Raw genomic sequence first — 26,437 nt, forward strand, 5'->3', positions numbered from 1 at the left:
AAGGAGCTCATCCGGCCCTCTCCCTTACATCAGCTCAATGCAAACTTCTCGATTTTTTATTGACAGTTGCACATCATAATATTCTTTCAAATTGGAAAAGGAGTGATTTTCTTTCTGAGTCCCTTTGGTGGAATTCGGTCTGTCTTTTTGTAAAATATGAAAAAGCTATGGCAATTAAAGTTAGGCGTTTAGCCTCATGGTCACAAGTGTGGAAACCATTGGACGTGTATCTTATCTCCCATCCTAATAATTTATCATGAAAACTAATTGCTAGCTTGTCCACCTATTATTGTATGGGTCCTCTCTCTCTTCACTTTTTTCTTCCTCATTTTCTCTTTTCTCTCTTCTTTCTTCTTTTGTTTCCTATTATTTCTTCTGTCCTTTCTCAGTCTAGTGTATACTATAAGTCTTAATTTTCAATCTTACTCTCTTCTTTTACTCTTTTCCTTTTTTCTTCTTTCTGGTGCTTACTTAGTCAATGGTCATTTTCGTGTTAATATTTTGTTGTAACTGCTTTTTATGGTACAATAACTTTTTCTTATAGTTTTCCATCATGGATGTTTGTATTTACTTGCCAGTTCCCTCTGGGGCTCACTCTTCGATCATTGCCTATTGTTTGTCATGTTTGATACCATTATTTGTATGGCACCCTTTATAAACGAATTCTTAATAAAAGATTTAAACATAAAAAAAAAAAATGATCATGAAAGACACCAGGCACCTTCCAAGAAAACTTACACCAACAATATTGCAGCAGGTTTTTTTTTGTTTGTTTTTTTTAAATAAAAGCACACATTTTAACCAAAATCCAAATCTTTCATATTTTGTACTTTCCTATTTCACCACAAGGCACCCTGAAGACCAAATATCTTGCCAAAGCAGAGACAACTGCTTTTAAACATTAGGTTTCAAAGAGATTAATAAACAAATACACAACTTTGTGCCATTTAGTGTGAAAGGAAGATTTATATATGATGCATTAGTCATATCCCAGGTTGTGCTATTCTAAGATCAGATTGTACTGATAAATATCATCTCCTCTAATAGCATGCCCACATGTATGGAGACTGATTAACTCATTGGATTAGCACAAGAGCATGGGACAATGCTTTTTCTATCTAGGTTGCCAGTGGGAGTCTTGGAACAAGTCAGTAAATGGACAACAAACATTTACCAACTGAAATCTGCTCAACAGTCTATACAATTGAGTTCAGTTCCCAAGGCAGAAAAATCTGCATCATAAGCACCCTCATCACATATACATACACTAAATAATCTCAGTAGTTAAAGAGAGCAAGAGATTGTATGGATGCATTCTCTCTGGAAAACCGAGAAACATTGGCAACGCAGTATGGAAACATGTCCTATGCCACTAGATCCATTCCTTGGATAAACTGTGAATTTTATGTTCTATTCCCAATATCTTTTTGAAATACCAAGAGTCAGTCAATCAATCAATCGGTTAAACACTGTACTTACTTTTGGTCCCATATATGATCTCCTCTATGGAAAATAACCAAATTGTTGTTAGAATCCAGAGCCAACCCAGAAACTTGACCAAGTTTTCGGTTTAGTCCCGGCCAATCGACAGCTTCTTTTAAGTGGAAATCTAGAAAGTAGATGAAGCAAAGATTAAATTAGCAGATCTTAAAATCTTTCTGAAAATTGAAAGCTCTTGAGAAGAGTCTGTGGCTCACAAAATTTCTGTCACTGAAATTACTCTTGCTTAAAGCGGTAAACGTAATGCATGTTTAATGAACAAACGCTGTCCTGAAAAAAAAAACCACTGCACAATTTATTTTCCTTACTGCAAATACTTACAGTACATGTTTTTGGTGGATAAAAGACATCCAACCTATTTTTAGACAATATTTTGTTTTAATAATGCTCAGATAAACCTGCAAGCTATTGTGTATCTGCCTTGTCATATTTTGTGACCATGAAAGAGGGCAGCAGAGCAATTCTGCTTTTTACTCTGAAGTAGCAGCTTAAAGTAGCAGTACTGGCATACAATTTGGGCATTTTCTTTTACAGGAAGTGCTGAGGCCATTTTCTGTTCATGTTTTTGTTGAAGTACATACTTAACTTTCCATTGCCAGAAAATTATGCATGTGCAATCTGTGGCAACAGAAAAACAGGTGCATGTCAAATTCAGCAAGATGGTGTCTATTCCTGCATTTGAGTCTACAAGCCTCTATTTTTCCTATGCCATGGAATGAATTTTATTGGTCTTTTGTTTTAACTGCCAGCTGAATTAGCTAAAAACAAGATTGGAAATGTGTACTCTGGAGTACATAAAATTTCCAAAGGTATTTTTTACACTGAGCACAAATTTCAAAAATGTGTTTGTGTGAGACATTGAGAGGCTTTGTGAGTGAAAGTGAGACCTTATTTATGTGCTTGTGTGTGCGAAACAAGAAGAGTTGTGAGAGCTTTGTGTGAGAGAGGGAGACTGCGTGTGGGTGGCACTGAAGCTGTGTATATTTGAGAGAGCTTTATTTTGTCTGCATGTGTATGCTGGTGAAAGTGTGGGTGTGTCAGAAAGAGTGTGTGTGTGTGTGTGTGTTTGTGAGACAAGGACTGTGTATTTGAGAAATACAGTAGGTAGATGTGTGCAAGTTATATGTCCTTCCTGATTTCCATCCATATCCTCTCAGCTTGAGTGCGTAACTTTTTTCTTGTTAGTCAATTTATACATGTAAGTTGTTTTTTTCTGTTCAGATTTTCTTTTTACCCTGAGGAGAGTTTTGTGTTTAGTATTTCTAATGGCTCTTCTTACTAAGCCATTCCCACCATTATGAATCAAAGTCAACTGAGGTCTTCTGTGCCAGTCCTATGTGAGTTTCACACTAACTACAAATAAATCCGGAACATGGCATAAACATACAAGCAAACTTAGGGGAGATGTTTATAATTAGGAAATATAGCTACAATAAAGAGCACAAACCTATCATTCAAAAAAAAATCCAAAACCAAAAAATCTTCATGTGTGCAAACTTAAGGTGGCAGAACTTCGGAGAAAGGCTTTATTGCAGTCATGTGAATTATTTTGTACAGCACTGTGCTACACAGATAGCAAATCAGCAAATGAACTTTAGACAGTCCATGTTCCTAACCTGTGGGTAATTCCAGGAAATCTGAGAGGTCTAGGAGGATGATTGAAAGCTCTGGGTGTTGACTGGCTCATAATTAGAAGGAAAACTATTTCTCTTAATACAGACATTGGTGAGGGGTCAATGATAGTCAGAAAACAGTATGGGGCAAAGGAATTATCTTACTCTGAGACATGCAGAGGCAAGAAGTCCATGCCTAATTTAATATTGCCTCTACCATGGAGTACACAGTGCTAGATGACAGTATTTTAGTTCAGCTAACTTCCAGTTAATTGTCATTAGCTGAGCTCATTTTGGAGTACAATTCTTTCCACAATTAAATAAAAACCTCAAAAATGAAGTGAACATCTGGAATCAACTTCCACAAAATTCTGTTTTATTTCCTTATAACTGACATTTTTTGTAAATGCTTTGAGCTGGAAAATGCTTTACAATAATTCCAAATCTGGACAGATGGACATTCTACTTTCCTCTCCCAATATAATGCACTAGTCCCTGATTTGAAATGTATATATCTTCATGCAAGAACCTCTTATAAAATGATCAAAATGGGGCATAACCAGTCTTCAGAACCAGTTAACTGATGTCACATATGCGATTATTCTGTTTCCCATACTATTCATGATTCTTTTGTCACTATTATTGTGCAGGTACTATATTAAAGAACTGAAGGCCAAATCTCTTGATAGATTAATCATTCTTTAGTATAATAATTAAATAAATCATGATCTGTCATTCCTCTGTAGCAGGGGTTCTCAACCCAGTCTTTGGAATACATCTAGCCAATCAGGTTTTCAGCATGTCCACAATGAATATGCATGAGATAGATTTGCATACAATGGAGGCAGTGCATACAAATTTATCTCATGCATACTCACTGCTGATATCCTGAAAACCTGACTGATTAGGTATATCCAGAGGACTGGGTTGAGAAGCCATGCCCTGTAGGAACGCTATGCTCCTGCCCTTGCATAACGATATACATGATCACTATATCCTGTAGACAAAACTAGGAGGGAGGGGAGGGAAGGGAAACGCTCTAAGAATGTTACAATTGTGCCATGGCACACTGGTATGCCTTCAAATCTCATTGGGTGTGCCATGGAAAACAGAGTTGCTTACCTGTAATAGGTATTCTCCGAGGGCAGCAGGAAGTTAGTCCTCACACATAGGTGATCTCATCAAATGGAACCCTGCATGAAAAACTTGTGTCAAAGTTTCTAGAACTGTGACTTGGCCTCATTAAGCATACCCAGTATATTCCAAGCTACCACGTGAGGTCCCTTTAGTCTTATAACATAGAATTCAGGGGAAAAATAACAGAAGGTAAAGAATCCCACTTAGTGGAAACCAAACTCCATGGGGTGGCAGGCAGGTTTCATGAGGACTAACATTCTGCTGTCTTCGGAGAACACCTGTTACAAGTAAGCAACTCCACTTTCTCCGAGGACAAGCAGAATAGTGGTCCTCACACATGGGTGAATCCCTAGCTACAGGCTGCCCCCTAACATAAAAAGGGGACCAACAAAACACCCAAAACAAATGTCAATGGGCACAACAAGGGTTTTGTTGGTAACAAGAGGAGGAAACAGCCTGAAAACAAACAGGCCCCTAGGTCAGAACAGAGTAGAGTTTTACAGCTCAAACAAGTTCAGGAGGACAGATTGGCCAAACCTATCACCAAGTCAGCCATCCCTATCCAATCAATAGTGAGATGTGAATGTGTGAAGAGAACTCCACGTTGCAGCTTTGCAGATCTCCTCTATGGGAACTGCTCGCAAGTGGGCCACCGACACTGCCATGGCTTGAACAGAATGAGCTATAGCATGGCCCCCAAGATTCATACCCTCCTGGGCATAATAGAAGGACATTCAGTCTGCTCTCTACAGGCTGCTCTCTACATGAGCCAGTTCTCACAGGATATCTGGAAGCAGGTGCAGGAGATGGCCGAGCAGTTGTCTCAGCAGCACACACTCCTCTTGCTGAAGCATAAGGGCTTGGAGTGCAGAAAACATGAGGTCTGTGCAACCTACAATATTTTTGAAATGGCATCGAGGGTCTCTGCAGCAGGAATCGGCACCTGCAGAATGGCATGGTTGTGAGCCTCAGACCAGAGGTACAGGAAAAACTCACTGACGTGCCAATTAGAGAGCGTCTGTTTGACAACAATGCCCAACTTATTACTTTCAAAAGAAAAAAGTTGGGTGGACTGTCTATGGGCTTCTGTCTCCTCCAGATAGAAGACTAAGGCTCTCTTGTAGTCCAAGCTGTGCAGGGCTTGTTCGCCGTGGTATGAATGGGACCTGGGGAAGAATGTTGGCAGGATGATGGACTGGTTAAGATGGAAGCCCATCACCACCTAAGGTAGGAACTTAGGGTGTGTAATCAAGATCACCCTGTCAAGAAAAAACTTAATATAAGGTGGATAAATCACTAAGGCCTGGAGTCCGCTGACCCTGCATGCTGAAGTGACCACCACCAAAAGTAAAAAAAAGAGATCCATATCTGGGCTTCCCCAGAGGCAGAAGATCTGATCTGCAATCTCATGGTCCAGAGACCATTCATGGGGTCTGAAGGCATGAATCAGTCTGTCCGCTAATACATTCTCTGTTACGGCCAGGTACATGGTCCAGAGTGCCATCCTGTGAGACAGGGCCCGTGACCACATTTGAACTGCTTCCTGTCAGGCCAGTAGGAGAGCAAGTGGTACTAGTGGGAAATGTTTCTCACCGCTGTGATAACCATGCCTCAGATATCGCCAGACATTTTATAAAGACATGTGGGGCAGACGTGAGCCCAAATAACAACACTCTATACTGGAAGTGCTGTTTTCCCACCATGAATGGGAGATTCTTCTGGTGAGTGAGGAAGATCTTGATGTGAGTGTTGTGTTTATCAGATTGAGGGAGCATAGCCATTCTCCTCTTTTTAGAAAGGGGATCAAGGTGCCCAGGGAAACCATCTTGAATTTTTCTTTTTTGAAAAATCTGTTCAAGGCCCTTAGGTCATAAGAACATAAGAGTTGCCATACTGGGTCAGACCAAGGGTCCATCAAGCCCAGCATCCTGTTTCCAACAGTGGTCAATCCAGGCTACAAGTACCTGGCAAGTACCCAGGATGGGTTGGAGTCCTCCTGTTTTCTTTGGAAGCAGGGAGGACCTGGATTAAAATCCCTACCCTCTTTGTCCTAGTGAAATGAGTTTGACCATGCTAGCCATTAAGAGGGAGAAGACCTCCTTTAGTAATATCTCCTGATGCGCTACCGGACCCAAAACTGGGTTTGAAGGGCAATTTGGTGGGGCATCCGATAGGATGATAGAAAGAACCCAATGGTTTGAAGTTACACTGGGCCACTGGTTCGTAAAGAACTGCAGCCATCCTCCACCTTGCAGATCCATTGCCCCAGGTATGGGTAACTAGGCTACACCTGTTAGAAGCCAGTCAAAACCCCATCCCTGGAGCTTTGGAGCACTTTGCTGCTTGGTGTGGACGCGAGAGCTCTGTTGTTGCTGATAGGAGTGCAAAGGTGGAGGATAGTACTTCCTTTGGTGTAAGGAAGACTTCTTCTGCCCTGATCTCACTAACTTCCTAGATGAAGAGGACGGATCAGGACTGCTACAGAGAGTTGCTGAAGGGTCTCATGGTGGTCCAGAAGTTGGGCCACCACATCCTTAAATCTCCAAAGAGATTCTCTCCAGTGTATGGCACGTCAGTGAGTTTTTCCTGTACCTCTGGTCTGAGGCTCATAACCATGCCATTCTGCAGGTGCCGATTCCTGCTGCAGGGACCCTCGATGCCATTTCAAATATATTGTAGTTTGCACAGACCTCACGTTTTCTGCACTCCAAGCCCTTATGCATCATCAAGAGGAGTGTGTGCTGCTGAGACAACTGCTCGGCCATCTCCTGCACCTGCTTCCAGATATCCTGTGAGAACTGGCTCATGTAGAGCTGGTAGGAAGCTATGCAGGAAATTATCGTGCCCCCTGGAAAATCTTCCTCCAAAAACTGTCCATCGCTCTGTGATCCTTTCCTGGGGGTGCTGAAGAATGAGCCCTAGAACACTTGGCTCTCTTGAAAGCAGACTCAACCACCACTGATAGGTGGGGTAGCTGTCATACCTGGGAACCTTCTGGATGAGATAGACCGCATCCGCCTTCTTGTTCACAGGAAGCACTGAGAGGGGGATTGTTCTTACATCCTCAACAGCAGCTCCTTAAGGATCTTGTGAACTGGAACTGTCAAGATTTCCTTAGAAGGCGTCACGAACTGCAGGATATCGAGCATTTTGTGCCCAGTCTCTGCTTCAGTTAATAACAAAGGGGATGGCCTCAGCCATCAACCTAACAAAACATGCGAAGGAGAGGTCCTCAGGCGGAGACCTTCTTCGCTCCTCTGGAAGAGATGGATCTGAGGGGAGACCATCAGAGGCACTGTTGGATATTTCTGTTGAGTCATCTCCCCAGGGGTCATAGATACCCTCATCCCCACTGTCATCAACTGGGAATGGGGCCCTGGGTACTCATCCTTCACCCAATGGAGCAGGCACAGAGAACTGGATGAGGGGCTGCAGGCTTTGGTGTCTTAGCCAGCCTGGGCGGAGCGTCCTCGTCAAGGGAACCAATCATTACCTCCGAATCGACAGGGGGAGGTAGCGGTGCCCTGATGGGCATTGATGCCATCCCGGTAAACAACACCAACTGAGCATATGCAGAGATTCCAGCAGTGGCTCCAAGAGTAATGGTGTCAGCGCTAGCGGTGCCGTGGTGCCCAATGCTCTGCATCATCCTCTCGACCGCCAGCTGTGCATGCCTCTCATGCTTCTCCTTAAACATTACCAATGCCAAAACCAAATGGGTTGGAGAAGGTGTGACCAGATCCTCCTTAAAACCGAGAGGAGGATCGGTGGCTGGCATCGGAACTGATGGAGTCCATGACACACCCCTGGCATTGATGGAGGTCTGGCTCTCTTCACCGTGGGATTGCTTTGGGGGCATCTCAGCTTGAGCTGGCATATCCCCATGACCAGCAGCCTGCATTGATGGGGACCAATGCTGAAGTGTCTTCAGCTTCCCTCGGTGCTCAACATGGGCCGACGATGAGTAACTTGACATTTTGTACCTGGAAGTGCTTGACTATGGCTGGTCTCCGGAGCCCCTTTCAGCTGATTGCATCGATGAAACCAACGGCCCCGCCAATGTCGATTGGTGAGGCTCTGTGGTCCCTTGATGATTCTGATGCCAATGGCTCAGTCTTCTCTGACCTGAAGTGCTCCATCTTATAGAGTCAGATCGTTTATCCCCTTTGGGGTCATCTGGGTGCACTTGCTGCAACCCCAGACACCATGCAATGCCCCCAGGCAGAGGACACATCTATCATGGGGGTCCATGATAGACATAGTCCTCGTGCACTGGGGACATCGCTTAAAACTGGAGATGGACATGATGGAACAAAAGAAAAGAGATGTGATGTCAAAATTGATGGTGTCAGACATCAATGGCCAGCGAGCACTGACCACACTGCTGCCCCAGGGGTATCAAGATGAAAAGAAACTTACCGAAAATAATCAAAAACCCTATATAGGGAGCTAAAGCGAGAATAGAGGGGACCCGGCTTTGATCGCACAAGGCAGACACAGAAAAACAGCAAAGAAAACCGTAAAAAAATTTTTCCAACACAAGCCAAGTAGCCCCCAAAAAAGCAAGCTCAGTCAACCACAAAGGTGCAGGCTCCACGGAAAAGAAGAGACTGAAGGGGACCCTGTGTGGTCACATGATATAATGCATGCTGAGCATGCTCAATAAGGCCAAGTTAAAGTTCTAGAAACTTTGACATAAGTATTCCATGCCGGGATCCATTTGATGATGTCACGCATATGATTTCACGCATACCATCCTGCTTGTCCATGGAGTGTGGTAATTAATGGGCAGCATGCAGGGCATGAATAACCATGCTTTGTTCGGCACATGCAATGCACACAACACCTCCTTATCTTCCCTCCTGAGCTTCATCCTTTGAGTCCTTCCATCTCTGTTTTATTCCCAGGTTCAAAGAGACAAGGAAAGCATATATTGAGCACTGTATATATTTTGTAACTCATTCCATGTGTTGGGAGGAGCAGCAGTGGAGGAGCTCTGGCAGTCAAACGTGACAGTCAAGGTAACTATCCAAGCCAGCTACCCACAACAACTTCTTCTCTTGCACTTGTATATATGTATGGATTTATTTAATGTGTTTTCAATGGTAGCTTTAGGCAAATTACATTTAGGTACTGTAGGTATTTCTCTGCCTCCAGAGTGTTTACATTCTGAGGCAAAGGAGGGTGAATAGGAACAAGCACATTGTGATGAGTTCATGTGTGTGTCTGCTTCTGCTCACCCTTTGTTTTAAAATTTCAAAGTAAGACTGGTGGGATTTCAGTGCTTCTGTAGCTCTTCTTTGGGTCATGTGAGTTCTGCACTGCCTGCCCCATTGAGATTGGTGTGCCACACAACATTTTTGTTAATTTAGGTGCACCTTGGGCTTGAAAACATTGGGAAATACTGTGCTAAGCAGCCAACAGGAATAAAAAACATGACAACCTTGATTTTAGTCACACTGATGACACAGAGAAAAATGTTCCACAAATAACATGCAAAAACATTCAGAATACAGAACAGACATTAAAAATCTTCTTAGGACAAGTGGAGAGATCTTCATAGCTTAAAAGTGTCCCTATGTTGCTTAAGTTTGTTAAAATGTGACTTTGAAACAAAATGGTCGCAATTAAATTTATAAAATCTGAATAAAAACACTGCAACAGAATAACTTTTTCAGTCAAAAACAGTTTAGCTTTTTTTTTTCGTATTTAAATTTGAAGTTTCACCAGCAACCTTGACTAGGTCACGGTCATTCGAGCAGATAAGCAATTTCTTCTAAGAATGAGGAGTAGGCCTGGCTGAGTCCAGTTTTGCTCCTTAAAGCCAGAAAGAGCTATACAGCCCCTGAGTCAGGAGAAAATGTAACCAGTGGACAATAGTGACACTACTGGCTGGCTAAAAGTGCATTTATGTGCAGGCACTAGGTCAGAGGACTGCTATTGCAATGGCTTAGCTAGATAGAGGTTTGGGATCTAGGGCAACAGTACAAGAAAATCCATGGCATCATAGCTTCAGCAGAGACTGGTTTCAATTGAACTGGAAGCTTAAATGAACAAGAGGAAGTGGTCAGATCTTTGGGAGGGGAAAAAAAACTAACTCTTTCTCCCCGCCCCCCCCCCCCCCCCCCCAATTTGTTAATATAACAGTGATTCAGTCTTTCAGTTTGCTCATGGACAGAGTAACATCCATGAAAATTCACCAACTGCGTACAAACCTGAGGGGGCGATGGTAAAACATGCACCCGGCACCTTATAGTACTGAAAATGACCTTGATCTGATAATGCTGAGGTCATTTTCAGTCAGCTCAAAGTTGTAAAGCATTAGAACAGGGGTTCCCAATCCTTTCAGAGAACACAGACTCCTTTTTCAACTTCACAAAGTTTCATGCCCCCCCCCCCCCCCCACACACACACACACAATTCTCTTTCATTTTTACATGCCATAATAAAAGAAATAATGATATGCACTTCAGAATCATTCGTAATGTATAAATTCTCTATCATCTAAACTGACTATGTGGAGAGCGCAGTTTCCAAAACTATTTAAAATTTGCCCTCATAATTGCAGGCTGAATCCATTCCACCTTCCAATCCAGTTGCAATTGGGAAAAGGAAACAAGTTCAAAAAAGTTCCAGGTTGGCAGCTTGGTGAGACCTGACAGAAAATCAGCGCCAGTACTTGCAGACCTGTAATCTCATTTTCAAAGGGAAACTGCCCACGGAATTTTCTTTTGAAAATTCAGGCAGACAAGAGAAAGGTAGTACTTTTGTTCCTGCGTACTTTTCGCCTGCTTTGAAGCACAGGTGGTTATCCACATAAAAAGTTTTGAAACCTACTATCCCTGAAAATTGACCACTTTTTCTTTTATACTTTAATTTCTTTTATGATTCTTTCAAACATATACAGAAAATGAAAGTCACAAAGTAATTTAGATTTTAGAAAAAGCAAAATAGCCTGCTTTTCAAAGGGAAGAAGTTTTATGAGAGCTCCTTGGCTGTCTGTGTCCCCCTAAATAAACTTTGTGTGTAATGTCTCATCCACACCTGGCTGTTGTCTCTACCCCCTTCCTCCTTGATCCCTGGTGGACATCTTTCCCTTCTTCCTTCCTGGACCATGGTGGTTCTCTATCCCTCCCTTTCTCTCTGTCTCTGTCCAGCATGATTCCAGGGGGTCCTCTCCTTCCTTTTCCCTGATAGGCTGCCATCCACTCTCACGCAACTTCCTTTAACCAGATCAATCATGCACTCCTGTCTCTCTCTTTATCCTCTTTTCTTCCTTCACCCCCTTCTCCCCTCTGCCTTTCCCCTCTTACTGTCAACTCCAGAACCATTTTCTCTTTTCTTCCTTTGAGCCATTCTCACTTTTCATGATGTAGTTCTCTCTCCCCTCTCTTTCTGTCAGGCCAGGAGGAGAGCAAGTGGCACTAGTGGGAAATGTTTCTCACCACTGTGATAATCCACCTTTCCTCAGTGTGCAGTGGGGGCTACAAAAGTTCTGACAGTCGCAATCGGCCCCTCTCTTCCCACATCCTCACAAAGTACAGCACTGGGGTTTCTGATTCCTGAGAGCGGCAATCACTCTCTCTCTTTTTCCCACCTCTGCCAAAAATGCGGCAATGGGGTTTGTGGTTTCTAATGGGTTCAAATGGTCCTTCTCTGACCCTCCCTCCTCCTGGTCTATAGCAATGTGGGGTAACATTTCGGGGGCCATAATAGGCCCCAATCTCACACTCCTGGCCTGTGGCAGAAGCTCAACTAATGACAGGTAGCAGCAGCTCGCTCATTTTCTCCCCGGCTAAACTTTCTTGGATGCCTTCTGGAGGACTCCAGGTTGGGAACCTCTGCACTAGAACATCCATGCATAAGCATGGTTTTCCACTATTATAAAACTACTCTCGTTACTCTCACTGCTAGCCACAGATCTGTGTAGCTAGAGACAACTGTGTGAAAAGCCAGTGTTCAGTTTTTAGTGAGTCAGATTTAAGTACTAAGCAAACATCACTTAGCAGCGCACTATTTGCTCATCTTCTGGCATGAACAAGTTTTCACCTAGTGGCAAATGTACTCCTTAGGCCAGATATGTGCTAATTCAGACATACATAGGCTAAGTGACTTCTTTTAAAAAAAAGTCAGTGGTGGAAACTGCTAGGATTGTGTGTGTGAAATATAATTTTACTTCAATTCTTTTGTGATTTTATTTGACCAGTTTTTAAATGTTCCTTAAAATGTCTTATCTCCATTTTTGGATTACAGAAAGTTAAAAACAGAAAGCACTCTATTTTTTTTTAGATTTTTCTTTAAATGTGACCTTCATTTTAAGAGCTAGTAGTAAAGAAGGTAGGTAGCTGAGCTAATAAGGGTGGGTCAGCATTTGAGCCAACAGGGAAAAGTTTAAGCCAGCAGCATAAAACAAAAATTCCTCTTATTCATCAATTATGTAATATTAGATAAGTCCCACCTCCTGATGACAGGAGCATCCCCTGGCTACTGTTTTCTCGCTAACAGCGTCTGCCTGCCTTTTCTGACCTTGCCCAGTGCTAGAGTGACCCTGGGTTCAGTCCTGCCTCCATCGCTTCTGGATCGGCATTTGCCAAAAGCCAGCCCAGCAAGGGCAACGTGTTCGCTGACAAGGGGGGATGTGTCCCTTTATGTGCCCCTTCGCGCGACTAGTGTTATATTTGTTAATTGGGGACTGTGAGTATTACGTTTTAAATGTATTTTGATTAGTGAATACACATTTTCTTTAGGGGCTGACAGAAATTGGATAGCTTAGTATACGGGGCCAGTGGGTATATAATTATGCATCTAGGAATAGATAGTGAACAGATAATGGGCATAGCAAATATCCCCACAGTATGCAGAAGAAATCGTTATGTAGCTAATAGAGGGAAATAGAAGTCTAAACCTGTTAGGAAGATTCAACATGTAATTACAATTCCCTTGATGCAGATGGGATTGCTTCTAATGATGTATGATACTAGATTTGAAATGGCTCTCATCAAAATTCATTCAGCATGGGGAAAGTGGCATTTACGATCACACCGACTCACAACGGATGAGTTGGATTTGTTGTGCATGATCAAAACATGGCTTACGAGAGGAGGAGGAATTAACTTTAGTCAGCTGGCCCCTTCAGGTGTTAATATTCTGCATGGTGTTAAATTGGGAGGGGATCATGTATAGGAAATCTATTACTTCAGTACAAGCACTTGTAAAATAAATAATGGGAGTAAAATGCTTATTAGTCAAATTGAATGGGATAAAGAAAAAAATTGGCTTTACTCCTTATTTATCATACTCAAAGTTCTACAGGTGCCAAGTCCGTATTGCTGAATCTCATTGCTGACATTTTGGTTAATTATGCTAAATCATTTATTTGAGGGATTTCAATTTACAGTAAGTGCTTAATACTAGGTCAGCTCCCAATTCTGTTCTTTCAACCTGGCTGTACTGTATTGCTAGAAGAGTCTTCCTGGGTTGGTGTGCCATGCTTCCTCTCTTGCCTTATTCAAATCCAATCTAAAAACCAGGGGCAGACTGCAGGAAAATATCAGCCCGGGGGATTTTTTCAAAACCAGCCCAAGGGGTATCTTACTCCTTTGTGCACTTTCTCTGCAGCACATGCATCAACACGCCACGTTGACTCAAATATCTCCAAAATAAACGTCACATTTTTCCTAAATAACTAAGAAATAGAGCATACTCTAGACCAGCAGTGAGCAAACAAAGCTGTAGACCCCCATTCCATCCATGCAAATCGTTTGGGGCCACCTCACACGTCTGCTTAGCAGAATACCTCACCTTAGTCACACATGTAGAACACAGACAGACCCTCACCAAATACAAAATGAAGAGATAATACAGTATAAATAGAAACATGCAGACAAAAACTGAACTTGAAACTTTAACATGCCAGAATCTATGGAATGGAAAATAAATATCATTCCTCACTAAACAAACAATAGCATCAAGAAATATAAAGCATCAAACATAATAGTAAAACCAAACTCATAAAAAAAATAAATATTTCAAAACAGCTGATGAAAAGATCATGCAATGAATACAAACATATAACATTGTTTTTAATTTCCCAAACACTGATAAAATATTTCAAAATAGCAGACAGGAAAAAAACCCAATAATTAAAATTAAAGCTAAATTAAATCCCCTGCTCTCCATATCTTTAGATTCCAGTCACCCTGAGTGGAAGAATTGCACAACTTTCTTCTCTCTCTAACACACAGGTTCATTTTCACATAAACTCCTTTATATTCTCTTTCACACATGCTCACTAGATCACACACTGTCTCTCGTACATGCTCACTGGCTCACATTTTCTCTGTCACACACACACACATGTTCTTGCTCACACACATGCTCACTGGCTCAATCGCTCTTTTATACTCACACACAGGTTCACTGGCTTAACTAGTCCTCTTGCTCAAACATATGCTCATTGGCTCATTCGTTCTCTCTCGCTCACAAACATGCTCTGTAACCACAAGCAACCCGACTATTATGCAGTGCAACCCTAGGAAAACAGAAACAATCAAAACTCACAAAATAGCAAGCAATAAAATCAAGAGATATAAGACATCATTCATAATATTAAAACCTTAAAAAGAATGAATATATCAAAGCAGTCGACAAACATAGGGGGCCCAATATTCAAAGCACGTTCAGTGCTACTTAGCCAGATAAGTAGGACTTGTGTGGTTAAGTAGCGGCCGCTGAATACGTGCTTACATTTAGTGGCTGCTGCTTAGCCACATTAAGTCCCTTATATGGCTAAAAAGTTAGCTGTATAAGTTGTGGGCGGGCAGTGGGTGGAATGACTTAGCTGCATAACTTATGCAACTAAGTAGCAATATTTTGTCTTAGATGCATAAGTTTACCAGCTACCTTAGACGGTTATAACTGATACAGCTAAATAAAATATATGTGTGTATATTCAGCAACAAGGCCGTGCTGCTGATTATACTATGTAATTTAGCCAGATAAGTTATATCTGGCCAAGTTACTTTCAATATTGGGCCCCTAATGATTTAAAAAGTCACATAAATTTGTTCTAATAGTTCCCAACACCAATAAAATATTTCAAAACAGCAGGCATGAAATAACACCCCAAAATTTAAAATAAAAAAATAATTAATGGTATGGAGAGCTGGAGATTTTTAAAATAAATATCTGGCATCTATTGATTTTCTAGTGATTGCCGTAGATTTGGGTAAAGAAGGCCACAAAATCTTTATCCCCTCTCTCTCCCCCCTTCACACACACATAGGCACTCTCTTTCTCATATACATTCAGGCTTTCACACACACATGCAGATTCTCTCATACATACATGCAGGCTCTCACTCTCTCATGCACACAAGTAGGCACGCTCTCTCTCATACACATGCAGGCGCTCAATCATGCACATATTCAGGCTCTCTCTTTCATACACACATGCAGGGCTCACTCAAGCACATATTCAAGCTCTCTTTCATAAACACATGCACGTGGCTCCCTCTTTTATACACACATGCAGGCTCACTCATGCACATATTCAGGCTCTCTCTCTTTCATACATGCACACAGACTCACTCATGCACATATTCAGGCTCTCTCTCTTTCAATCACACAGGCAGGCTCACTCATGCACATATATTCAGGCTCTCTCTTTCATACACACACGCAGGCTCACTCTCATGCACATATATTCAGGCTCTCTCTGTCTTTCATACACACACACGCAGGCTCACTCTCATGCACATATTCAGGCTCTCTCTCTTTCATACACACACACGCAGGCTCACTCTCATGCACATATTCAGGCTCTCTCTTTCATACACACACACGCAGGCTCACTCTCATGCACATATTCAGGCTCTCTCTCTTTCATACACACACAGGCTCACTCTCATGCACATATTCAGGCTCTCTCTCTTTCATACACACACGCAGGCTCACTCATGTACATATTCAGGCTCTCTCTGTCTTTCATACACACACACACGCAGGCTCACTCTCATGCACATATTCAGGCTCTCTCTATTTCATACACATACACGCAGGCTCACTCTCATGTACATATTCAGGCTCTCTCTCTTTCATACACACACACGCAGGCTCACTCTCATGTACATATTCAGGCTCTCTCTTTTTCATACACCCATGCTGGCCCTCTCTCTCATATACATACACACAACTCTCAGGCATCCTCTTTTCTTCTGGGCCTTGGCTGAGCCCATGCTGCTCATTTACTGCGGGAGGGAAAAGTGGGAGGAAGCGGCCCTGCAACTGCCAGATGCTTCCTGTTGCCGAGCCTGTAGGCCTTTCTTTGGGCCTCGGGCCGTACAGAGACCATCCTCAAACTGCGCGATCCCGCTGAGAACTCTCCCAAGCCGCACCAACACTTCCCCCGGGCTATGATGGGTTGGGCTCCTTCACGGCCCCACTGACACCTCCCTCGGGCTGCGCTGACACACAGACTTCCCTCGAGCCGCAATCCAGTTCTGCGGCAATCACTCAGCAGGAGCTGAAATTACGTGACCAGGGCGACTGGCCCACCAGGGAATGCCTGATCCCCCGACCTGCAAATCCGCCCCGCTAAAAAAAAATACTTTTTGAGGCTGCTTTTAAATCTTAATCCTTGATTATTCCACTTACAGTCTTATTGGTTTTAATCATTTTCTTAGTAAATGAAATTCCCAAAATTTCTTTTGCCCTCTATGTTTGTCTTGATCAGACTATAAGCTCTACTGAAACGAGACTGTTTCATGCGATTTTTTTTTTTAACAGTGTTGTGTATATTGAGCAGTGCTACAGAAGCAATAAGGACTGGAGTAGAAGTAGCAATCCAATATTCAACATTACTTATATCATCATCTAAGCATACAGAATTCATTAGTGATGGTAAGATGAAAAATTAAGGAAAAAAAACACTTTAGAGAGAGCAAAACTATTTTATATTTGATGCCTGAGAAATAATCTCTTGGACTTGATCTCTGAGTATGTAAAAATTTCTAAATTTCAAGCAGTGTAGTTTTCAGCAAATGCTTCCTATTTTCCTGGAGTCTCCCTGTGCCATGAAATCATGTTTCCTTGTGACTTGTACTGTTTTATATTTCAGGGAGCCAGAGAAACCCTGAATTGCACAGCAAGAAAATAGAAAGACAATGGGGGGGGGGGGGGGGGGAGGGGAATACAGAGCACACAGCAGTGACACAGTATTGAGTGGCAGGATTCAAAGGGAATCAATGCTCATTGCTACTCGGAGAAGCATGACAAGTACTTCATTAGCTATTTTTAACACTACATAATAAAGATTAAATGCAATGAAAACCTGAAAGATATTTTTAATATATACAGCTAATCACTTCCCATCTCCATGGGGGATGCAAAGTGACGTGTGTTCTTTGTTCATGCTCCGTTCCACTATCAAACCTCCCTTATGTGTTACTATTTATGCAGAGCGGAAGCAGGAGATTTTTGGTAAGTTCTGAATTAGCAGAAACTCACCACTGGGGGGAACGGTGTGTGTCCTTGGGACCGCACAGAGAAAGACAGGCAAGATGCACCACTGAGAAGGAAGGATGATTAAGAGCACGGACATATTAGAGGAGCACTTTGGTTTAGCTACGAAGAGCTGGCTAAATTAAAATGCTTCCTCAGGGGTACATTATAAAACTTAGCACTACACTCTCTAATCTATGTTGCTGGTATGTTATGGATTTCTGTAACCTGTCAAAGCTTTTAGCACTCAGAACCATGGCTGATCTTTTGATTTCAGCTCAGAATATTTGTTACCATGGGGAACTAAAATAGTGCTGCATAGTACAGTTAAACAACAACAAAAAAAAGGACTTGTGTGAAAGGCGGTGGCAGCTGCTATGAGCACTGCAGTCTTTACCCTTTCCCCTCACTGCTTCCATCCCACAGTCCCTGCATCATCCCCTTATCTTATATGTCTGGTTGAACATCTAATGCTCTTTTACTTGTTCTTTCTTTTCTTGGCCTTCTCCATTCACTATTGTTTCCAAAGTTTTCATATATTTCTTCAACTTTTCTCTCTTTTCTACATCTGTGTTCCTCGCTGTCTACCTCACTCCCCTCCCTGCTTGTCTTTACATTTCTTTCCTTAACCTAACTTAGCGTGTCTCGGCTCCTTTTTCTTCCCTTCACCTCCCTCTCCTCATTTCTCATCCCAAGACTGTCTTGTGTCTTGCCTCCTCCTCCTCTCTTCTCCTTGCTTCCCCCCCCCCCCCCCACACACACACACACATACATTCTCTCTTCCCCTTTGCTACTGCCATGGCTACCTCTACTACTTTAGTTTTCTGCAGTTCTTGCAGTAAGGCCATGCCGAACTTCCATCTGTAAGGGCCACTCTCCGGTTCTTCCTCTTCTTCCACCAGCCTTTACCTCCCCAGCCCAGAAAGTGTACTGGAGTGAGCAAGGTCATCATTCCTAGGGCTTCCTATCCAGGGAAAACTCGACTGGCCAGCGGAGCAACTAGAGGAGGATTTATAAAGAGACAAAGTAGGCAGCCGCCCCCTAGGCTTGTATGAAAGGACATCGACAAGGGCAGGCTGTAGGGGTGCCAGCGCAATGCTGTTACCCCAAGTTCATTCCAGTGGCTGCATCATCATAGTGCCCAGCGTTTGTCATAGAAGGCAACACCCCCACCTGGAAGAGCCGTAATCTCATAGCTTCATTGGGGGAGGGGGGGAGTTAACCATCCACAAACTTAAGGGCAACTGGGGATATAAAGCCCATGGGCCCCATCCTTCTCCTCCCACACAAGACAGAACAAAGTTTTTCAGTGAATCTTTCTGGGCAGTGCACTGCACTGCACTGCTGGAGCAAGAGTTCTTGTGACTGTGCTGGGTGAGCAGAGATTTGCTCGACCTGTTTCAATTTAGGCGAGATGATCTCACTGGCATATGCAAGCATGAGCCACCAGTGATGGAAAGACTAGAAGCATTCAGGTTTCTGGTCTGAAAATTATGTGGTGTGCAAAAATGTAAGCATAAAAGGACAAAACTGGATAGTCCCACAGCTTGTCTGAATATTTTTTGTTTGCTTTATTTAAAAAAAAAAAAAAAATGCAGTGGGATGAACAGCTCCAGGTATTTGGTTTCGACAAGTTCCTGGAGGAAATGTCCATAAACCATTATTAAGATGGGAGATGCAGGAATCCACGTCTTATCCCTGGGATAAGCAGCATGGAATCTGTCTACTTCTTGGGATCCTGCCAGTGACCTGGATTGGCCACTGTTGGAAACAGGATCCTGAGCTTAATGGACCTTTGGTCTGACTCAGTATAGCAAAGTCTTATGTAGTTATTTGCTCATTTAATAGACTGACATTTTACTGAAAAGAAAGGCCTTAAGTTATTGAATTTCAGATTATGCTATGTTACTGTTTTTAACAGTAGCTTTATCTCACAGCAAACATCTTTTGGCTGATAACTGCACTTTAAAGCACTAAATTTAGCAAAATAAAACTTAAGAATGTTTCAGAACCAGGTCACTCATTCACACCACATAGTAACTTAAGAGGGTCATTTTCAAGCTGCCCACAGAAGTGCAAAGTCAGCAGTTACATTTTGCCCACGGCTATGTACCAGTTTTCAAAGAGAACCCTCTCTCTCTTAAAATTGTCTGAGAGAAAATACATGTACAACTTTGCACCTCCTTTTAATGTGGATATTTTTTCCAGGTAAAGTTACGCCAATGTTTTTGAATATGTAAAAGTATGCACAGACTCACACACCCCTCCCCTAGTTCTGGCCCACAGGAGCGCCTCCTTTCACTTTGGGTGCAATTTTACAAACGTTATGCCGTTTTGTTGGTAATTTTACTGCACATAGGATAGGGCAATTTTCTAACACCCTGTTTCCACCAATAAAGTACTGTTTTATCTGAGGAAATGATTTTGAAAATTACTCTATATGAGGTCCACCAGAATTAATAGCAGGACTGGCCACTGAGTCTATGCAGATTGTTGGATGATCCAGTATTTGCCTTTTGATGTTTTAATGAAAAAAAAAAAAAAAAAAAGATTAAAATATGCCAAATTATTTCCTTTTCCAAAGTTAACTTACTTTGTATTAGATGAAGTTAACTTATTTTTGCAATAAGAATGTAAAGTAGATCAATTATAGTGCAAGTGCCAGACTATTCTCCCTGGAAGTGTTGTCTATCATTACTTCAGCCACTCACTACCAACAGGTGGCGCTGTGTAAACTGGTCTACCTATGTGTCTGGCTAGCACAAGTGCAAATACAAATCGGGTCAACATTCAAAGAAAATACATTTCATTAGTTACTTATATTAAACTCCTAAAAAGCTAAAAACAAACAAACAAATAAATAAATAAATAAATAAAAAATACTTAATTTCTTTAAGCAGTGGTTGAGCTGGTTGTTTCCAGTGAAAGAAAGATTTTCATGCCAAGTCTGGTTAGATTATGCAAATGATGTCAAATTTACTTGAGTAACTATTTATAAATTAAGATAAGTACCTAAAAATTAATTATATAACTGGATAGTCAGATTTGCTGACATCCCAGTTTTTGCTTTCATAATATCCCTTGACATCACGAAGGAATGTTTTTCTTTGAAGTGTAACCAGTATTAGTTCTGCAGGGTTTTCATTTTGGGGGGTTTTTTTTTCTGATTCATAACCATGTAATTTTTCAAATCAAGATAAATTTGCATAATAGCCTCGATACACCTCCTACCTTCTACCAAACTATGCACTTATAGTGTGGCTCAGAACTCTAGAATCACCACCTTATCAGAATTGTATGAAAATATGGATGACCCGAGTGACCAGGTTCTTGAATTCTCACATTTAGAGGCTGATGCAGTAAAACATTAAAAAAAAAAAAAACTCATCCCTTTTGTCTGCACATGATAAAAAATCACTTAAGTGATGCACTACATTTTTATGTGCCATTGTACTTGTAGAGAGGGAGTGCTTTGATTCATGTTAGCCCTCTGATACTTGTGTTTTGGGTGGGTGGGGATTCAGGGCACTGTGGCCTTGGGAATGGCTCTGTTGTGGAGTAGAGGGTTATCGGAGCACTATGTCTCCATGATCATGGGGTATATATGTGATGAGGGTCAAGGTTAGCCTCAAGGCTAGGGCCTCTCCCAGTTTTAAATGTTAGTGTACTGGCCTTGGAGGCATACAAATATTTAACACCTGCTTTGAGATGGGTTTTAAAATTTAGGCTTTAGTATACCACACTGTTTCTTGTATGCCCTCTAATGCCTAATTTGCATATGTAAGGAACCCTTGGTTTCCTCACCAGAAGGAACGCACTAGCCAGCTGGGGAGGTTCAGATAGATTTATTTAACCGTGGGTTGGATTTTGCTCTCCCATGTGGGAGGAATGAGTTGGTGTTGCCTTATCCTTTTTTCACCACTTGGCACCATTTTAGGTTGTGGGATTTTTTGATTAGACCTCCTGGAGGTAGGAGCTCTCTGCCTTGGGGTTTGGTAAATTTTGTAATTTAATGAGTGAGAGAAGCTAGTGTGTCTTTCCCTTAAAACCAGCTAGTCAGACTAACGTATTTGAAGCCGTGTTTACTCTTTTTGTCTGTATTTTGAAGTGTTCCCCGTGAGAGCTTTGGTACCCCTTCACACAGAATTGGGATGTCCCTGTGCAAGGTTAGACCAAGGTGTAGGGAAGACTCTGGCAGTGTTCTAGCACTCCTGCAGAGTACAGATTTGTTGGTGACCTGATTCAGAGGAGTTTCAACCTTCAGTTGCTTTTTCTATCAGTAAGTATCTCATCTTTGAGGCACGGAAGTTTTTTCCACCCTTCCTGTCTCTTTTTTTGTGTTTTACCCTTTTTGTGAAAGTCTATTTTTGTTCCACCTGGAACTGAGTGCCCTTGGTACCAGGGAACTCAGTTTCCATTCTTTTGGGAAGAGGTGTCTCACCTAGGAAGAGCCTGATGAGAGAAGGTCACATTTGAGCAAGTAGAGTCCTCTCCCTTGCTGCAGGGAAGGAGCCAAAGGTTTCTGAGAACATTGTTAACTGCTGACCCTTAAGAGGAGAGTCCCCATTGGTTCTTTCATAAGGAGATCTAAAATATTAAAGACAACTTCAGGAACGGTATGAGAGTTGGAAATTATGTTCTGATAAATTATTGGGACTTTATTCTAACCATTCTACAGTGGGGAGATGTGGTGATAGATTTGGGAATGGAAGGAGGATTGAACTATCTTCAATCTGAATAACTGTAAAAAGAAGATCACATGTTAAGGAAATTTGCTTCCATAGAGAATCAGAGATCTTATTAGAAAAGTGAGGTCACAAATTTATTAATCTTTCTTCTGCCTAATTATTCTTTGACTTTATTTGAAATCTGATTTGAGTGCTGTAAATATTCTTCAGTCTTCTAATCAACCCTTAGTAAAGAAGTTGGAAACCACATTGCTTCTCAGAGTGATTTTTGGATGCAAAAGTGACTATTATCAGTTCTGTGTACAGAGAAGGAAAAGAGACTTTTACTGTCAGGCCAATACAGTACAGTGCGCTCCGACGGAGCACACTGTTAACCTACCCTTGGACGTGCGTTTTCCCTTACCCCTTATTCAGTAAGGGGCAGAAAACGCGCATCCAACCCACGGCACCTAATAGCGCCCTCAACATGCAAATGCATGTTGATGGCCCTATTAAGTATGCGCACGGGATACAGTAAGTAAAATGTGCAGCCAAGCCGCACATTTTACTCTAAGAAATTAGCGCCTACCCAAAGGTAGGCGCTAGTTTCTGCCGACACCGGGAAAGTGCACCGAAAAGCAATAAAAACTGCTTTTCTGTGCACTCTCCGACTTAATATCATAGCGATATTAAGTCAGAGGTCCCGAAGGGTGTAAAAGGTGAAAAAAAAAATTTAAATTGGGCCAGCGGCTGTCGGGCCGAAAACCAGACGCTCAATTTTGCTGGCGTCCGGTTTCCGAGCCCGTGGCTGTCAGAGGGCTCGAGAACCGACGCCGGCAAAATTGAGCATCGGCTGTCAAACCCGCTGACAGCCGCCACTCCAGGTCAAAAGGAGCAAAGCACCTTTTGCCCGTTTCTACTGCACCACCTAATTTACATACTGAATCGCACGCACCGGCGAGTAGCCGCTCGTCTGCTCTCCTGCGTTTTTATTGAATCGGCCAGTGTGTGTTTAATGCAAAAGGGCCATGGAGCTAAGCTTCCCCCCCCCCCCCCAGGAAGCCCTAGAACTCAGATATGTAAATGGTATCCGTGGAGAAACTAAGCAGGTAGGATCCATCTCATTTCCTATGTGCCCCTGGGTATAGTCTATGGGAGTCAATCCGCCCAGGGGTTTCACATATATGTCATTCCTTTAGTTACATGCAGGCAATGTGCTAATTTTAGCAAGTACTCAATGTCATCTGGAGACTTCTTTAGCTTGCATGTTAGGGTCTTGGTGCACAGCCCGCACATAAGTCATGCCATGCTGGGTCAGACTAATAGTCCACCGAGTCTGGCATCCTCTCCAACAGTGGTCAGGTCTGCGTTGCTTGGAAGTACCAGGCAGATCCATTCCCTGTTGCTTACTCCCACAAGTAAGTGGTGGCGATCCCCATGTCTGCCTGGCCAATAGCTGTTAATGCACCTGTCTCTAGAAACTGTCCAAAACTGTTTTAAACTCAGCTATATAATAACCTTGACCACATCATCTGGCAACAAATTCCACACTTCTATTGTAGGTAAACCAAAAAAAATATTTTCTTATATTAGTTTTAAATCTGCCACCTTTTAGTTTCAGGGAATATCCCCTAGTTCTAGAACTATTTAAAAGGTAAATAACCCGTTCCACACCATTCAGGATTTTATCACCCTTGATCAAATCCCTTCTCAGATGTCTCCTCTCCAAGCTGAAGAGCCCTATCCTGTCAAGTCTTTCTTCATAAGGAAGCCCTTCTGTTCCCTTAAACATGTTCTCTGAAACCTTTTCTAGTTTTCCTATATCTTTTTTTTTTTTTTTAGATGGGGGAAACCAGAACTTTACACAATATTTAAGGTCTGGCTGCATCATCAATCGATACAGAAGCATTATGATATTCTCAGTATTATTCTATATTCCATACCAAATCATTTCTAATGTTCTATTGGCTGCTGCTGCTGCTGCTGCATACTGAGCTGAGGATTTCAATGTACTGTCCACCAGTGGTGTGGGCCTGGGTGGGCAGCTGCCCACCCAATTTAGACCCAGGCCCACCCAACTGGCACCGGAACTGCAAGGCTGTCGCGGGATCCCATCCCCGCAACAGTGAAGAGGAGGACCCAGGCCTGGCGCACCATCACGGCACACATGGGGAAGCGGTCCTGCAGCCATATGGCCGACCAATCTTCCTGTTTGGGGGGGAGGAGCGGAAGCGCCGCACACAGCTTCCACTTCCTCCCCCCCAGCAGGAAGATCGGTCGGCCGAACGGCCCGAAGATAGCAGGAGTCCGGTGGCAGCAGGAGAGGCCAACTGATCTTCCTGCTCTGGGGGGAGGAAGCAGAAACTGTGCACAGGCTTGAATGTGTATGTGTGGATGAGAATGGGAGCCTTGGTGTGTGTGTGGGTGAAAATCGGAGCCTGGGTGTGTATGGTAGTGAGAATAGAGTCTTGAATGTATGTGGGTGAGAATAGAAGCTTGAATTTGCGTGTGAGAATGGAAGCTTGAATTTGTGGGTGAGAATGGGTGCTTGAATGTGTGTGTGTGTGTAGGTGAGAATGGGTGCTTGAATGTGTGTGTGTGTGTGGGTGAGAATGGGTGGTTGGATGTGCGTCTGTGTGTGCATAAGAATATAAGCCTGGGGAGGGGTGAGAAAGTGAGACCTTGTATTTTTGTCTGCAGAGAATGTGAGCTTGAGGCAGGGGGAGAGCATATGAGAGTGAGAGTTTGAGTGTGTGAGGGAGTCTGTGAGAGAAAGTGTGTGTGTGTGTGTGTGTGTGTGTGTGTGTGTGTGGACGGGAAGAAGACAGTAGTAGAAGAAAGACACTGAAAAGGAATTAGGAAATGAGCGACAAGGGAAAAAATGGGAAAAAGAGACCAGGACCAACTGATTAAAAAAATACAAAGATCAGACAACAAAGGTGAAAAAAAAAAATATATATATTTTTTTTTTCAGATGTTAGCAATTTAAATATGTCATCTTTAGGAATGTGCATTTCTTATATTTTTGAATTTTGCTCTCAAGTATACCACCGTTCAGACATTTTAGTTTCTCAGGTTTTGTATTTTGGCTTTATCTGCATGTTTCTGTTTCTAATTTATAGTCTCTTATTTCTATATTAGGTAAGTGTCGGTCTCAGTTTTGCCTGTGTGTGACAGAAATGCAGTATTTCTAGCATATAGTTTCTCTGTAGTAGTAGTCCAGCTTGTTCTGTTATTCCAGTAGGTGATGTATTAATGTTCTAGGGCCTGGTGTAGTATTTGCATTGCTGCTTTTTCATAAGGTTGCTGTTTGAATTCTGAGATTCAGTGCTGTGATTGTTTGGCAAGGTTCTAGATGCAAGAGTTTGCGTTACTTCACAAAATAGCAGTGGAGGGTTATTTTTTGCTGAGATGACACCAGAATTTGAATTTTTTTTTTCATGTTAGCTGTAATGTGAATTGCCCTAGCTCTGCGCAGCACCTGTTCTGATGATTAATTATATTTTATTGTATTTATGAAGATTTCTGGGTTTCTGCAAAGACGGTTCATGAAAGAATACATTAATTTTTGTTTTATTACATGATTGGATCTGATTGTTTTCTATACTTGAAATAATTGAAGGAAATTATTTTAAAGTTTCATACATGACACATAATGGCTGGTGCAAAATACTTAAGCCATTCTAGGGTGCAGTATATGGCATTATTTATCAATAAGAAAACAACTAGTAGGTCTCAGACCTGCATGCCTACAGCCCACCCATGTTAACCTTGTGCCCACCCAAAAAATCAATTCTGGCTACGCCACTGCTGTCCACAACTCCATCATCCTTAACCTGAGTGGAACCCAGCATTTTTCTCTATTTGTATCACTTTGTTCTGGTCACATTAAATTTTGTGTTCAGGTTGGATGCTTAGTTTCCCTGTCTTGTAAGGTCCCCCTGCAATTCTTCACAGTCTTATTGTTAATGAATGAATTGCATGCCACTGGTGCTAGTACAGATCCCTGGGGCACGCCACT

The 26,437-nt window shown here is 42.3% G+C and overlaps 1 protein-coding gene across 3 annotated transcripts in view; it reads right to left on the reverse strand.

Moving 5' to 3' along the window:
* PAM (peptidylglycine alpha-amidating monooxygenase) overlaps positions 1-26,437 on the reverse strand; it is a 780,628-nt gene that overhangs the window by 119,975 nt on the left and 634,216 nt on the right. For all 3 annotated transcript variants that reach the window (XM_029572646.1, XM_029572654.1, XM_029572664.1), the window contains one exon: positions 1,480-1,609. In XM_029572646.1, coding sequence (XP_029428506.1) covers positions 1,480-1,609 — 130 coding nt within the window. The remainder of the gene's footprint in view (positions 1-1,479; positions 1,610-26,437) is intronic.

This window comes from Rhinatrema bivittatum, chromosome 1 (assembly GCF_901001135.1).
Source record: "Rhinatrema bivittatum chromosome 1, aRhiBiv1.1, whole genome shotgun sequence".
NCBI classification, from domain to species: Eukaryota; Metazoa; Chordata; class Amphibia; order Gymnophiona; family Rhinatrematidae; genus Rhinatrema; species Rhinatrema bivittatum.